The 14,314-nt window shown below is 43.3% G+C and overlaps 1 protein-coding gene across 1 annotated transcript; it reads left to right on the forward strand.

Annotated features, from left to right (window-relative positions):
- The first annotated feature begins 195 nt into the window (after nt 1-195).
- SPATA45 (spermatogenesis associated 45) lies at nt 196-13,495 on the forward strand. Its single transcript, XM_008985241.5, has 3 exons — nt 196-253; nt 7,963-8,277; nt 13,431-13,495. Exons 2-3 carry the CDS (start codon nt 8,001-8,003, stop codon nt 13,448-13,450), a joined length of 297 nt encoding a protein of 98 aa, XP_008983489.4. The 5' UTR covers nt 196-253; nt 7,963-8,000; the 3' UTR covers nt 13,451-13,495.
- The last annotated feature ends 819 nt before the right edge of the window (nt 13,496-14,314 follow it).

The following is a 14,314-nucleotide window of genomic DNA, read 5'->3' on the forward strand; positions in this document are numbered from 1 at the left end:
TGACAGAGTAAGACCCTGTCTCCAAAATAAAAAATTTTTTAAAAGAGGGTTGAGTAATTTATATTTATCCAAGGACACCTGGTTAGTAAGCAAATGATTTCTCTGACTCCAGAATCTCTCTTGACCAGGCTTCTGTGAATAGAACAAAGTTAGAATGGCACTGATCAGAATATTCCATCACCAAGGTAGCATCCCAGTGGGCCAATCCACACCAGTGGACTCAAAACACACTTTGGATTGCTGTATGTTAAAGGTAATTTATAATGATATGCCTGTAGAAATGGTAATATATTTTATCATACAGTCCTCATTACTATGTTAGCTATGATCTATAAAGATACCAGAAACCTTAAATTAGCAAATACTGAACTATTGCTCCTAGAAAGAATACAGCCGGCCCCCAACTTACAATGGTTTGACATACAGTTGTTCGACTTTACGATGGCACGAAAGCAATATGCATTCCGCAGAAACCGTACTTTTCATCTTTATCCCAGGCTAGTGCAACTAGTGCTTTTTAGGGTAACAAATACATTTTAAGGAGTGGCCAAATTTGCAAATATTAAATCCATGAGTAATGAAGGTCTACTGTATATACATGTTTAGTATTTCCAAAGCCTGGGCTAGGCACAGTTGCTCATGCCTATAATCCCAGCACTTTGAGAGGCTGAGGCAGAAGGATCACTTGGGCCCAGGAGTTCAAGACCAGCCTGGGCAACATGGCGAAACCCTGTCTTTACAAAAATTAGCTAGGCATGGTGGTGTGTGCCTGTAGTGCCAGCTATTTGGAAGGCTGAGGTGGGGGTTCATCTGAGCCCGGGAGATTGAGGCTGCAGTGAACTGTGATCAAGTCACTCACTGTACTCTAGCCTAGGTGACAGAGTGAGACCTTGTCTCAAAAAAACAACAAAAAAAGTTTCAAAGCCCTTTTCAGTCTAATGCTCTCCCAATGGAGCTATTTTGGGCAGCTCTTCAAAGCTGCTTTCAAAGTTATGGGTTGAACCTATTACTTATCTCCATGTAAGAGATTGCAAAATGGATGAATAAGCAGTTGAAATTGTCGTGTTTCTATATCACTGGCAGGACCAGTTTCACAGGCATGAGACCCAAACAGTCACATAGGGCCCTTTGTTCAGAGGGTCTCACAATTGGCTGAAAGTTTTACTGACATTACCTTGAAAGTCTCAATTGTTTGTTAATAAAGCGTCCAGCATTTATTTATTTATTTTTTTTGAGACGCGGTTTCGCTCTTGTTACCCAGGCTGGAGTGCAATGGCGCGATCTCGGCTCACCGCAACCTCCGCCTCCTGGGTTCAGGCAATTCTCCTGCCTCAGCCTCCCGAGTAGCTGGGATTACAGGCACGCGCCACCATGCCCAGCTAATTTTTTGTATTTTTAGTAGAGACGGGGTTTCACCATGTTGACCAGGATGGTCTCGATCTCTTGACCTCGTGATCCACCCGCCTCGGCCTCCCAAAGTGCTGGGATTACAGGCGTGAGCCACTGCGCCCGGCCGCGTCCAGCATTTTTATTTTTACTGGACCCTACAAATTATGTAGCCAGTCCTAATCAAACAGCAAGTAAACGAGATTAGTAACTGGGGAGAAAAGACATTTTATCCAATTGAACAAAACTTTTTTCAAAGTGCTTATGTGATATGATAAAGTTACCACTGACTGAGGGTGTGTTGTCTTAAGCTCTTGATATTTATTAGCTAATTTCATCCTTATGACACTGTGAGTTGGATATTATTTTCATTTAACACAGGAGGAAACTGAGGCCCAGAGAAGGTAAGTAACTTAAACAAGGTCATATAGTTAGGAGGCAGCATAGGTAAATATTAATCACATCTTTTTTACTTAATAATATGCTTTTACCACTAGACTCTATATCTGTGTCTATTCTGTTATATTTAGCTCCAGTTGTAATAAGAGTGAATTTTGTTATCTTCATGGTGAACTTTTAACTAAGACATCTATGTTTTATTTGCAGTTAAACTATAAAATGGACTTTTAACAGAATATAAATTAACTCAGGCTGAGGGTGGTGGCTTACGACTGTAATCCCAGCACTTTGGGAGGCCGAGGCAAGCAGATCACTTGAGGTCAGGAGTTTGAGGCCAGCCTGGCCAACATGGTGAAACCCGCACCCCCCAATCTCTACTAAAAATACAAAAAAAATTAGCCGGGTATGGTGGCGCACACTTGTAGTCCCAGCTACTCAGGAGGCTAAGGCATGAGAATCGCTTGAACTTAGGAGTTGGAGGTTGCAGTGAGCCGAGATCACGCCACTGCACTCCAGCCTGCATGACAGAGCGAGACTCCATTTCAAAACTAACAAACAAAAACAGGCAATTGACAAACTAACCTTTTCATTATTATTTTATTTATTTATTTATTTTGAGACAAAGTCTCACTCTTGTTACCTAAACTGGAGTGCAGCAGTGTGATCTCAGCTCACTGCAACCTCAGCCTCCTGGATTCAAGCAATTCTCATGCTTCAGCCTCCCAAGTAGCTGAGATTGCAGGCCTATGCCACCAAGCCCAGATAATTTTTAGTAGAAATGGGGTTTCACCATGTTGGCCAGGTTGGTCTCAAACTCTGGACTTCCAGTGATCCACCCGCCTTGGCCTCCCAAAGTGCTGGGATTACAGGTGTGAGCCACCTCCCCCACCCTTAATTGTCTCTTACTGGTCTTTCCCATGATGCTGAACTGAGACTCGACATTAGTGTAAAAGCTATGGTTCTAAGTTCAATGATTTCCCAAGAGAAACAGGAAACAAAAAGATTAAATGGGGAAGCTGCACATGCCCGAGATGGAAAACTTAAACTGCGGTTCAGTAAAACAACATTTCGTCTCATTTTCTTTACCTTTAAAAAGAAGTTTATCTTATCCTGTTAAAATTCCCAGAAACAATGCCAGGTGCAGTGATTCACGCCTGTAATCCCAGCACTCTAGGAGGATGAGGCGGGTGGATCACCTGAAATCGGGAGTTTGAGACCAGTCTGGCCAACATGGGAAAATCCCATCTCTACTGAAAATACAAAATTAGCCAGACATGGTGGCACCTGCCTGTCGTCCCAGCTACTTGGGAGGCTGAGGCAGGAGAATTGCCGAACCCAGGAGGCAGAGGTCGCAGTGACTGGAGATCGCCTGGGTGACACGAGCAAAACTCTGTCTCAGAAACAAATAAGCAAAAAAATTTCCAGAAACGAATGTAGGAGTGTTAGGTTCTCCCTGACATACTGGATTAGAGAAAAATATCTTTTCTCGTTTCTACTAGTCCTTAAATTGGGGTGCAGACCTACACAACTCTTAGCCTGAGGCAGAGTTCTCAAGTGAGACACACTTGGATCAGCCGGCCCACTATGGGCGTGAGAATAAACGTTGCTGTATGCCGCTGAGTTCTGCAGCATCATTCTCTCAATAACCGCCTAAGACAATGCTTTGCCACCTTTCAGAAAATTCCAGTCTTCCATGTGGCTCTGGAAAGGAGGAAGGGAACAAGACATTTGGCATTCTCTCCTAAAGCATTTCCGTTTTCTACAGGTGTAAATGCTTGTTAGGTTTATGTGTTAGGCAGAGAGCTTTGAAAAGATACCTCCTCTTTGCTTATTTAGGAATGAAAACTTGATGGCTCTGGTAGCTTTCCTGAAAGAATGTATGTTTGCGTGATTTTTGTCACTTCAATGTGTTTCAAAGTGTTATTATAAAAATAAAGTGAAAACAATCTAAAGTCTAGCAATAAAAAGAATAATTAATGTCAGGCTCGGTGGATGACATCTGCAATCCCAACACTTTGGAAACCTGAGGTGGGCAGGATCGCTTGAACTCAGGGGTTTCAGTCCAGGCTGGGCAACATGGTGAAACCCTGTCTCTACCAAATATACACAAAAATTAGCTGGGCCTGGTGGTGCAAGCCTGTGGTGGTCCCAGCCACTCCAGAGACTGAGATTTGGAGGATCACTTGAGCCCAGGAGGCAGAGGTTGTAGTGACCCAAGATCATGCCACTGGATTCTGTCTAGGTGACAAAATGAGACCCCATCTCAAAAGAAACAAACAAAAAGAAAAGGTGGGGCAAGGCACAGTGGCTTATGCCTATAATCCTAGCACTTTGGGAGCCGAGGCGGGTAGATCACAAGGTCAGGAGTTCAAGACTACCCTGGCCAAGATGGTGAAACCCCATCTCTACTAAAAATACAAAAAAATAGCCTTGCATGGTGGCAGGTGCCTGTAATCCCAGCTACTTGTGAGGCTGAGGCAGAGAATTGCTTGAACCCAGGAGGCAGGAAGTTGCAGTGAGCCAAGATGGCGCCACTGCACTCCAGCCTGAATGACTGTGTGAGAGTCTGTCTCAAAAAAAAAAAAAGAAAGAAAGAGAAAGAAAGAAAGAAAAAGAAAGAAAGAAAAAAGAAAGAAAGAAAGAAAGAGAAAGAAAGAAAGAAAGAAAGAAAGAAAGAAAGAAAGAAAGAAAGAAAGAAAGAAAGAAAGAAAGAAAGTTGGTGTCTCCCAGGCCAAAATAATTTAAAAGACTGAGTGCAGTGGCTCACACTGGCAATCCCAGAGCTTTGGGGGGCCAAGGCAGGTGGACAACGAGCTTAAGAGATCAAGACCATTCTGGCCAATGTGGTGAAACCCCATCTGTACTAAAAATACAAAGATTAGCCGAATCACTTGAACATGGGAGGTGAAGGTTGCAGTGAGCTGAGATGGCGCCACTGCACTCCAGCCTGGCGACAGAGCGAGACTCTGACTCAAAAAAACAAAAACAAAAGAATTTAAAATTAAAATTAAATTTTAAAAAAGAAAAAAATTATAAATCCACGTGATAGACTATTACATTATCAAATATTACATTTTTGTTACTAATGACACATGTAAATACACGAAAAATTCTCACAATAACATTAAAGTGAAAGAAAATCAAGACTTGTAAGTAATATACTATTTTCTCATTCATTCAAATATTTATCAACCACCAAATATTCATTAGGCAATGTGCTAGGTACTCAGCCAAATTTTATGTAAGAGCTTTATTGAGTGGTCATTGGCATACAATAAACTGCCCATGTTTAAAATGTACAGTTTGATGTTTTTGACATATGCATACACCCAGGAAACCTTCACCACAATTAAGATAATAAACATATCCATCAGCCCCAAAAGTTTATTCATATCCCTTGTCATCCCTGCCTGTCACCCTTGCTGCCTGCCTTTCCCCATTCCCAAGCAACCATTGATTTTCATTTGTCACTGTAGGGGACTTCATATTTCCTAGCCTTTTTTTTTTTTTTTTCCCGACACAGGGACTTGCTCTGTCGCCCAAGCTGGAGTGCAGTTTTGTGAACACAGCTCACTGCAACCTCCACCTCCTGGGCTCAAGCCATCCTCCCACCTCAGCCTGTTGAGTAGCTGGGATTACAGGCAGGTGCCACCACACCTAAGTTCTTGAATTTTTTTTGTAGAGACAAGGTCTCATTATGTTGCTCAGGCTGGTCTTGAACTCCTGAGCTCAAGCAGTCCTCCTTCCTCAGCTTTTCAAAGTGCTGGAAATACCCAGCCTAGTATTTCCTAGAGTTTTATATGCATGGAATCATACACTATACATTCTCATTTGGCTGTTTTATTTTTCTCAGCATAGTTATTTTGAGATTCAGCCATGTTACTGTGTTTATCAACAATATGTGAACACAAATATATATACTAATGAATTAGCATTTCAGGTAAAATGAATATATCTATATTATATAAATATACTATATACATATAATATATAAAAATATATTTTATAACTCAGTGTCTGTTGTGTACATATACCACAATTTATTTGTTTATTCTGCTGGTGATGGATGTTTGGGTTGTTAGAACTTTTCAGCTCATAAAAATAAAGCCGTGGGCTGGGCCTGGTGGCTCTGCTCACACCTGTAATCTCAGCACTCTGGGAGCCAGGGCAGGAGGATCCCTTGAGCCCCAGGAGTTCAAGACCAGCCTTAGGAACATAATGAGACCTCATCTCTACAAAAAATAAAAACAAAAATAGCCAGATGCTGTGACCTGCACCTGTAGTCCCAGCAACTCAGGAGGTTGAGGTGGGAAAGTGGATTGAGCCTGGGAGGTTGAGGATGCAGTGAGCCATGGTCACACCATTTCACTCTTGTCTGTCTCAAAAATACATAAATAAAACTAAATCTGTATAAAAAAATTTTTTAAGCTGTGATGAACATTTATGTGTTAGTTTTCATATGTACAGATATATTTCTTTAGGCATGTATGTGGAGAATTTCATTTCTCTGGGGTAAATATCTAGAAACGAATCGTGATAGGAATATGTTTAACTTTTTAAGAAGCTGCATGATTATTTTCTGAAGATATTGTACAACTTTACATTCTCACTAGGAGCATATGAGAGTTCCAGTTCCTCCATATCTTTGCTAACACATGGTTTGGTCAGTCTTTTTCATTTCAACCATCCTAGTGATATGTAGTGGTACCTCATTGTAATATTTATTTACACTTTCCTAGTGACTGATGATGCTGAATGTATTTTTTTTTTTTTTTTTTGAGACAAAATCTTGTTCTGTCACCCAGGCTAGAGTGCAGTGGCACGATCTTGGCTCACTTTAACCTCTGCTTCCTAGGTTCAAACGATTCTGCTGCCTCACACTCTTGAGTAGCTGGGATAAAAAGCACACACCACCATGTCCAGTTATTTTGTTGTTGTTGTATTTTTAGTAGAGATGAGTTTTTGCCATGTTGGCCAGGCTGGTCTCAAACTCCTGGCCTCAGGTGACCCACCTGCCTCAGCCTCCCAAAGTGCTGGGATTATAGGTGTGAGCCACTACTCCCGGCCCCATTTCTTTGTCTGCTCGTTTCTGTTATTGCTTGTTGAAGAGTCAGCTGTTGGTCCAATTGTCCCTCCTTTTATTCTCTGGTTGCTTTTAAGATTTTCTTTTAAATTCACTGTAATCTCAGAGTGGGCTTTAAAAAAAAATCCTGACTGGTATTATTTGAGCTTCTTGAGACTGTTGACTGTATCACTGTATCATTTATCAGTTCTGAATATTTCTCAATCTTTACAAATCTTGCTCTGTCACCCAGGCTGTCGTGCAATGGCACAATCTCAGCTCACTGCAACCTTCGCCTTGGAGGCTTAAGTGACCCTCTCATCTCGGCTTTCCAAAGTGTTGGGATTATAGGCGTGAGCCACTGCACCTGGCCACCTTTGTTTTTTTTTTTTGAGACAGAGCCTCACACTGTCACCTGAGCTGGAGTGCAATGGTCTGATCTCACCTCACTGCAAACTCTGCCTCCTGGATTCAAGCGATTCTCCTGCCTCAGCTTCCCGAGTAGCTGGGATTACAGGTGCCCGCCACCACACTCAGCTAATTTTTTGTATTTTTAGTACAGATGGAGTTTCACTCAGTTGGCCAGGCTGGTCTGGTCTTGAACTCCTGGCCTCGTGATCTGCCTGCCTTGGCCTCCTAAAGTGCTGTGATAATACTAATAGAACAGTGAGGTGTGCTCTCCAGACATGGTGGCTCACACCTGTAATCCTGGCATTTCGGAAGACTGAGGTGGGCAGATCACCTCAAGCCAGGAGTTTGAGACTAGCCTGGCCAACATGACAAAACCCCGTCTCTACTAAAAATACAAAAATTAGCCAGGCGTGGTGGTGCACACCTGTAATTCCAGCTATTCAGGAGGCTGAGGCACGAGAATCACTTGAACCCGGAAGGTAGAGGTTGCAGTGAGCTGAGATCACACCATTGCTCTCCAGCCTGGGCGACAGAGCAAAACACTGTCTAAAAAGATAAATAAATAAATAAGTGAGGTGGGGTGGGAGGCATGGTGGTGCTAGTGTTGTTTTATGGAAGGAAAAACAAGAAACGGGTAAACGTGATTGTGAATGTGGCTTCTGAGTCAAAAAGACAGTTGATAGTATTTTTTCATTTACTTGTAGGACAGCAAGAATCACTTGACGATTGGTTTGTGAGCATAATGGCATCTATAAACAAAATCACTGAAATAATTAAAAAACATGGAGTAAGCAAACAACGTCTCCTAGAAGAGATAAACAGAAAGCGTGAATCCAACTGCTTGGTGGAACGAAGCAACCAAGTCAGCTTACTAAGAGTTCAAAAGAGGCACTTCCCGGGTGCTTATCAGTCCTCTACTCATACCACAGCCAAAGAGCCTGTTCCTGACAGCGGCAGGAGCTCCTGGGTAAATCTGAGTCTCCTTGCTCATGTGGAGAGGAAGCACTTTCCACCAAAAAGTAAGCTATTATGATAAGATTTTTGTTTTCAGACGGAGTTCCGCTCTTGTCACCCAGGCTGGAGTGCAATGGCATGATCTCATCTCACTGCCACCTCGTCCTCCCAGGTTCAGGCTAGTCTCCTGCCTCAGCCTCCCAGGTAACTGGGATTACAGGTGCCCACCACCACGGCCAGCTAATTTTTTTTTGTATTTTTTAGTAGAGACAGGGTTTCACCTTGTTGGCCATGCTGGTCTCAAACTTCTGACCTCAGGTGATCCACCCATCTCTGCCTCCCAAAGTGCTGGGATTACAGGTATGAGCCACCAGGCCCAGCCTATGATAGGATTCTTAACCAATTGATAGGCAGGATTTGTAGGTGTTCCTAAGAATTCTTAGGAATAATCTCTGGGACTGAAAGAGGTCCCTGAGTATTGCCCTGGTATATCATAAAGGCAATCTGTTTGAAGGTAAAAGTGTCATTAAACTAGCCTGGTGGATTGTAAGATCTGTAATAGAACAGAGACTCATTTTTTTATGCATACAGAATCCCAGGCCCCAGCTTCAGGCTGTCTCATTCACTAGGCTCTAGGGAAGTGCCTGGTAATCTGCATTCTCAGAAGACTAAGGTGATGCTCATGCCAATGGCCTGAGGACCACATTTTGAGAAGAATTGTTATAATAATTACAATAGACTATAAAAACTTCAGAGACCTACCATCTCATCAGTTTCTCTGTCCTTTATAAACATTTCATGTGCAAAATTGAGGTGCAATGGAAATCCTTTTGATGACCAAACATCACATGAAAAGCCCTAATAACAGGGGCTGGACATGGTGTGGCCCATGCCTGTAATCCCAGCACTTTGGGAGGCCGCAGTAGGCGGATCACCTGAGGTCAGGAATTTGAGACCAGCCTGGCCAACATGGTGAAACTCTGTCTCTACTAAAAATACAAACATTGGCTGGGCATGGTGGCATGCACCTGTAGTCCCAGACTTGTGAGGCTGAGGCAGGAGAATTGCTTGAATTCCGGAGGCGGAGGTTGCAGTGACCTGAGATCACTCTAGTGCACTCCAGCCTGGGTAACAGAACAAGACTCTGTCTCAAGAAAAAAAAAACATTGAGGAAGTTTGGTGGGGGCAGGGGATGGCATGGTGGTGATGGTGTTATTATTTTATCTGAGGAGGAAGGGCAACTGATAAATACCTTCATTGTGAATACTTGTTTCTTAGTCTAGGCAGGCAGCTGATAGCATTTTCTCATTTATTTGAAAAAAAGAGAATGGGGTGTATAATCATAACTAATACAACCAACAAATTATTCATTTGGATCAGAAACAAAAGAATACCACATTTGAGATTTCACTTCTTTCACGTGGCTGTAACTTCATATTTGCCCAGTGCTCTTAGGAAGTGGAGTGTGATACAGTGTGGTGTAGAAAGCTGAGATTCTCCACTATGTTTAGAGTTCATCTGTAACAGTCATGTGTTTTTTTAATTCAAAAATAACTCTTGGGCTTGGCAAGGTGGCTCATGCCTATAATCCCAGCATTTTGGGAGGCCGAGGTGAGTGAATCATCTGAGGTGAAAGGACAAAGTTACATGTCACTTTAAATCAAAACTAGAAGTGATTAAGCTTAGTGAGGAAGTCATGACAAAAGCCAAGATGGTCCAAAAGCCCGGCCTCTTGTGCCAATCATTTATCCAAATTATGAATGCAAAGAAAAAGCTCTTGGAAACATACAAATGATAAGAAAGCAAAACAGCCTATTGCCAATAGGGAAAGTCTGAGTGGTCTCAACAGATCAATGCAGCCAGAACATTTCTTTAAGCCAAAGCCTAATCCAGAGCCAGGCCCTAACTCTCTTCAATTCTGTGAAAGCTGAGTGTCTCTTTGTCACCCAGGCTGAAGGGCAGTGGCGTGATCTCAGCTCACTGCAACCTCCGTGTCCCAGGTTCAAATGCTTCAGCCTCCCAAGTAGCTGGGATTACAGGCGCCTACCACCTCACCCTACTAATTGTTTTTTGGTGTTTTGTTTTTTGTATTTTTAGTAGAGACAGGGTTTCACCATATTCCTGGTTCACCAGGAGGCTAGTTTCAAACTCATGGCTTCAAGTGATCCACCCACCTCAGCCTCCCAAAGTGCTGGGATTATAGGCGTGAGGCACTGTGCCTGGCAGGAGGCCATTATTCTAAGGGAAGTGAGTCAGGAATGGAAAACCAAATATTGTACGTTCTCACTTATGAGTGGGAGCTAAGCTATGAGGATGCAAAGGCATTAGAATGATATAATGGACTTTAGGGACCCAAGGGAAAGGTGGAAGAGGTACAAGGGGTAAAAGACTGCACATTGGGCACAGTGTACACTGCTCAGGTGATGGGTGCACCAAAATCCCAGAAATCACCACTAAAGAACTTACCCATGTAACCAAAACCACCTTTACCCCAAAAACTACTGAAATAAAAAACAAAAGAAACCACCCTATGGAAGCAACACTTCTCAACACTCTATAATCCCTTACCCAGCTTTCTTTTTCACCACAATGTTTATCATGCCCTAATGAAGACTAAGCTTTTTGAAGGCAGCGATGGTATCTGCTTTTTTCACTGCTTGATCCTCGGTCCCTAGAACAGTGTCTGGCCCAAATTAGGCACTCAGAAAATGTTTCCCAGCTGATTGAATAAATGTTGGGACATGGAATATACTTTCCCAGAAGTAACTTACCTCATTCCTCTAGAGACCAATAGCTATGTCCTTAGACAATGGCTCACAAAGGTAGAGTTTCTCACAGCAACCTTAGTTGGTTGCTGTAGAATAATCTTTAGAAATGCAAGAGGGTAATAATACAGTACACTTTGCTGGACATATTCAATAAGAATTGGAAGGCACTGTACTCTTTCCCTTTGCATACCTGTGCGAAAGGAAGACTCCTCATTCATTCAACAAATATATATGAGTGCCTACTTTATGTCAGGCACTGTTCTGTGTGTTTGTCAATACAGTGATGAACAAAATCTTGCCTCAAAAAGCTTTGGCCAGGTGTGTGCTGGCTCACACCTGCAATCCTAGCACTTTGGTAGGCTGAGGCAGGAGGATCCCTTGAGCCCAGGAGTTTGAGACCAGCCTGGGCAACATAGAGAGATCCTGTCTCTATTTCTAAAAACAAAACAAAACAAAACAAAACTTAGATTTCACCGGGTAGAGCCAGATAAACAAGTTTAAAAATACTGAATGTTGGTCAGGCACAGTGACTCACGCCTGTAATCCCAGCACTTTGGGAGACCAAGACAGGTGGATCACCTGAGATCAGGAGTTTGAGACCAGCCTGGCCAACATGGTGAAACCCCACAAAAATTAGCCGGGTGTGGTGGTGCCTCTAATCCCAGATACTCTGGAGGCTGAGGCAGGAGAATGGCTTGAACCCAGGAGGCGGAGGTTGCAGTGAGCCGAGATTGTGCCACTGCACTATAGCCTAGGCAACAAGATTGAAACTCCATCTCAAAAAAAAAAAGTAAATGTCAGATCAGATAGTGATAAGTGGGTGCTATGGGGACACAGAAAACAGCAGGGTGGAGGGTGCATCGCTGCTCATTGAACTATATGGGGATTACTATCCAGGGCATGAGGCATGACCCAGGACTCCTGGGTTCCTTGAATTGTCTAATATAAACAGGAAGAAGGGACAGAATGAAAGTAGTCCGGATGATGGAACCTTGACCTGTGTGTTGAGGGGGAGGAATGGTATGGACTTTGCATATAGTATTTGGAGTTCTGGGCGCTCCTCTTTGCTTCTATTAATAGTGACGTGAAGACTAGGAAAGTTCTCTTAGAGATTTCCAGGCCCTCTCTTCAATCTTCCACTTGGAAATGTGGATCCCAAAAAAGGGGCAGTTTATTTAATATATAATCTTAAAAACACCTGGGTTCTAATCCCAGTACTTTGGGAGGCCGAGGTGGGTGGATCACGAGGTCAAGAGATCAAGACCATCCTGGTCAACATGGTGAAACCCCGTCTCTACTAAAAATACAAAAAATTAGCTGGGCATGGTGGTGCGTGCCTGTAATCCCAGATACTCGGGAGGCTGAGGCAGGAGAATTGCCTGAACCCAGGAGGCGGAGGTTGCGGTGAGCCGAGATTGCGCCATTGCACTCCAGCCTGGGTAACAAGAGTGAAACTCCGTCTCAAAAAACAAAACAAAAAAACACCTGGGTTCAAGTTTTGCCTCTGTCATTGACTAGTATCATGTTTCAGTCATTTGATTTTTTTTTTTTTTTTTTAGAAGCAGAGTCTTGCTCTGTCACTGGGCTGGAGTGCAGTGGTGTGATCATGGCTCACTGTATCCTTGACCTCCTGGGGTCAAGAGATTCCCCCACCTCTCAGCCTCCCTAGTAGCTAGGACTATAGGCATGTGCCATCATGCCTGGTTAACTTTTGTATTTTTTAAATAGGGACTGGGTTTCTCCATGTTTCCCAGGCTGGTCTCAAACTCCTGATCTCAAGCAATCTGCCTGCTTCAGCCTCTCAAAGTGAGTGCTGGGAGTATAGGTGTGAGCCACTGTACACAGTCATTTGGTGTTTCTTTTTCTTTTTTTTTTTTTAATTGAGATGGCGTCTTGCTCTGCGACCCAGACTGGACTACAGTGGCCTATCACAGCTCACTGCAAACTCTGCTGCCCGGGTTCAAGCAATTCTCATTCCTCAGCCTCCTGCATAGCTGGGATTACAGGCATGCACCACCACGCCCAGATAATTTTTTTTTTTTTTTGAGATGAAATCTCATTCTGTCACCCAGGCTGGAGTGTAGTGGTGCAATCTCAGCTCACTGCAACCTCTGCCACCCAGGTTCAAGTGATTCTCCTAACTCAGCCTCCCGAGTAGCTGGGACCACAGGTGCATGCCACTACGCCCAGCTAATTTTTGTATTTTTAGTAGAGATGGGGTTTCATCATGTTGGGTGGGATGGTCTCTAACTCTTGACCTCGTGATCTGCCTGCCTCGGCCTTCCAAAGTGATAGGATTACAAGCGTGAGCCACCGCGCCTGGCTGCCATTTAGTGTTTCTAAACCTTAGTTTCTGTATCTGAAAAACAGTACTCTGCCCTCCAGGGTTATTTTAAAAACCATGAAATGTATTATAAGTTATATGACAAATACTTTTTTTTATTTTTCAGATAATGCCATATTTGGATAAAGTACGTCTCCAGACACACACAGAAATACATTCTCTTTGATCCTTCTTCAGTGTCTAAATTATTTACAAATATTTTAATTATAAACAAAGCTAAACAAAAGTATTTACTAGATCCCTTAAAAAACATTAAGTCACATAAAACATATTACATCTTTATTCATTCCATTCTATCATTTAGACTTAAGACGATTTGAAGAGCCAGGATTTGAGTTCTTTAAAGATACTTTTTTTTTTTGAGACGGAGTTTCGCTCTTGTTACCCAGGCTGGAGTGCAATGGCGCGATCTCGGCTCACCGCAACCTCCGCCTCCTGGGTTCAGGCAATTCTCCTGCCTCAGCCTCCCGAGTAGCTGGGATTACAGGCACGCGCCACCATGCCCAGCTAATTTTTGTATTTTTAGTAGAGACGGGGTTTCACCATGTTGACCAGGATGGTCTTGATCTCTTGACCTTGTGATCCACCCGCCTCGGCCTCCCAAAGTGCTGGGATTACAGGCGTGAGCCACTGTGCCCGGCCTAAAGATACTTTCAGAGATGAATATCTAAGAGTTTTCTTTACAGTGATCTTCTTTTTTATTTTTTTTTTGAGACAGAGTCTCACTCTGTTGTCCAGGCTGGAATGCAGTGACATGATCTTGGCTCACTGCAACTTCCGCCTCCCAGGTTCAAGTGATTCTCCTGTCTCAGCCTCCTGAGAAGCTGGGACTACAGGCACATGCCACCATGCCCAGCTAATTTTTGTACTTTTAGTAGAGACGGTGTTTCACCATATTGGTCGGGCTGGCCTTGAACTCCTGACCTCAGGTGATCCACTAGCCATGGCCTCACAAAGTGCTGGGATTTATAGGCGTGAGCCACTACGCCT

The sequence above is a fragment of the Callithrix jacchus genome, chromosome 19 (assembly GCF_049354715.1).
Source record: "Callithrix jacchus isolate 240 chromosome 19, calJac240_pri, whole genome shotgun sequence".
NCBI classification, from domain to species: domain Eukaryota; kingdom Metazoa; phylum Chordata; class Mammalia; order Primates; family Cebidae; genus Callithrix; species Callithrix jacchus.

What these genes read in the sequence shown, in the direction of transcription:
- SPATA45 (XM_008985241.5), top strand. Translation starts at nt 8,001, where the DNA reads ATGGCATCTATAAACAAAATCACTGAAATAATTAAAAAACATGGAGTA. An exon ending in GAAGCACTTTCCACCAAAAA is followed by an intron (nt 8,278 to 13,430) that starts GTAAGCTATTAT and finishes TTTATTTTTCAG; the next exon opens with ATAATGCCATATTTGGATAA.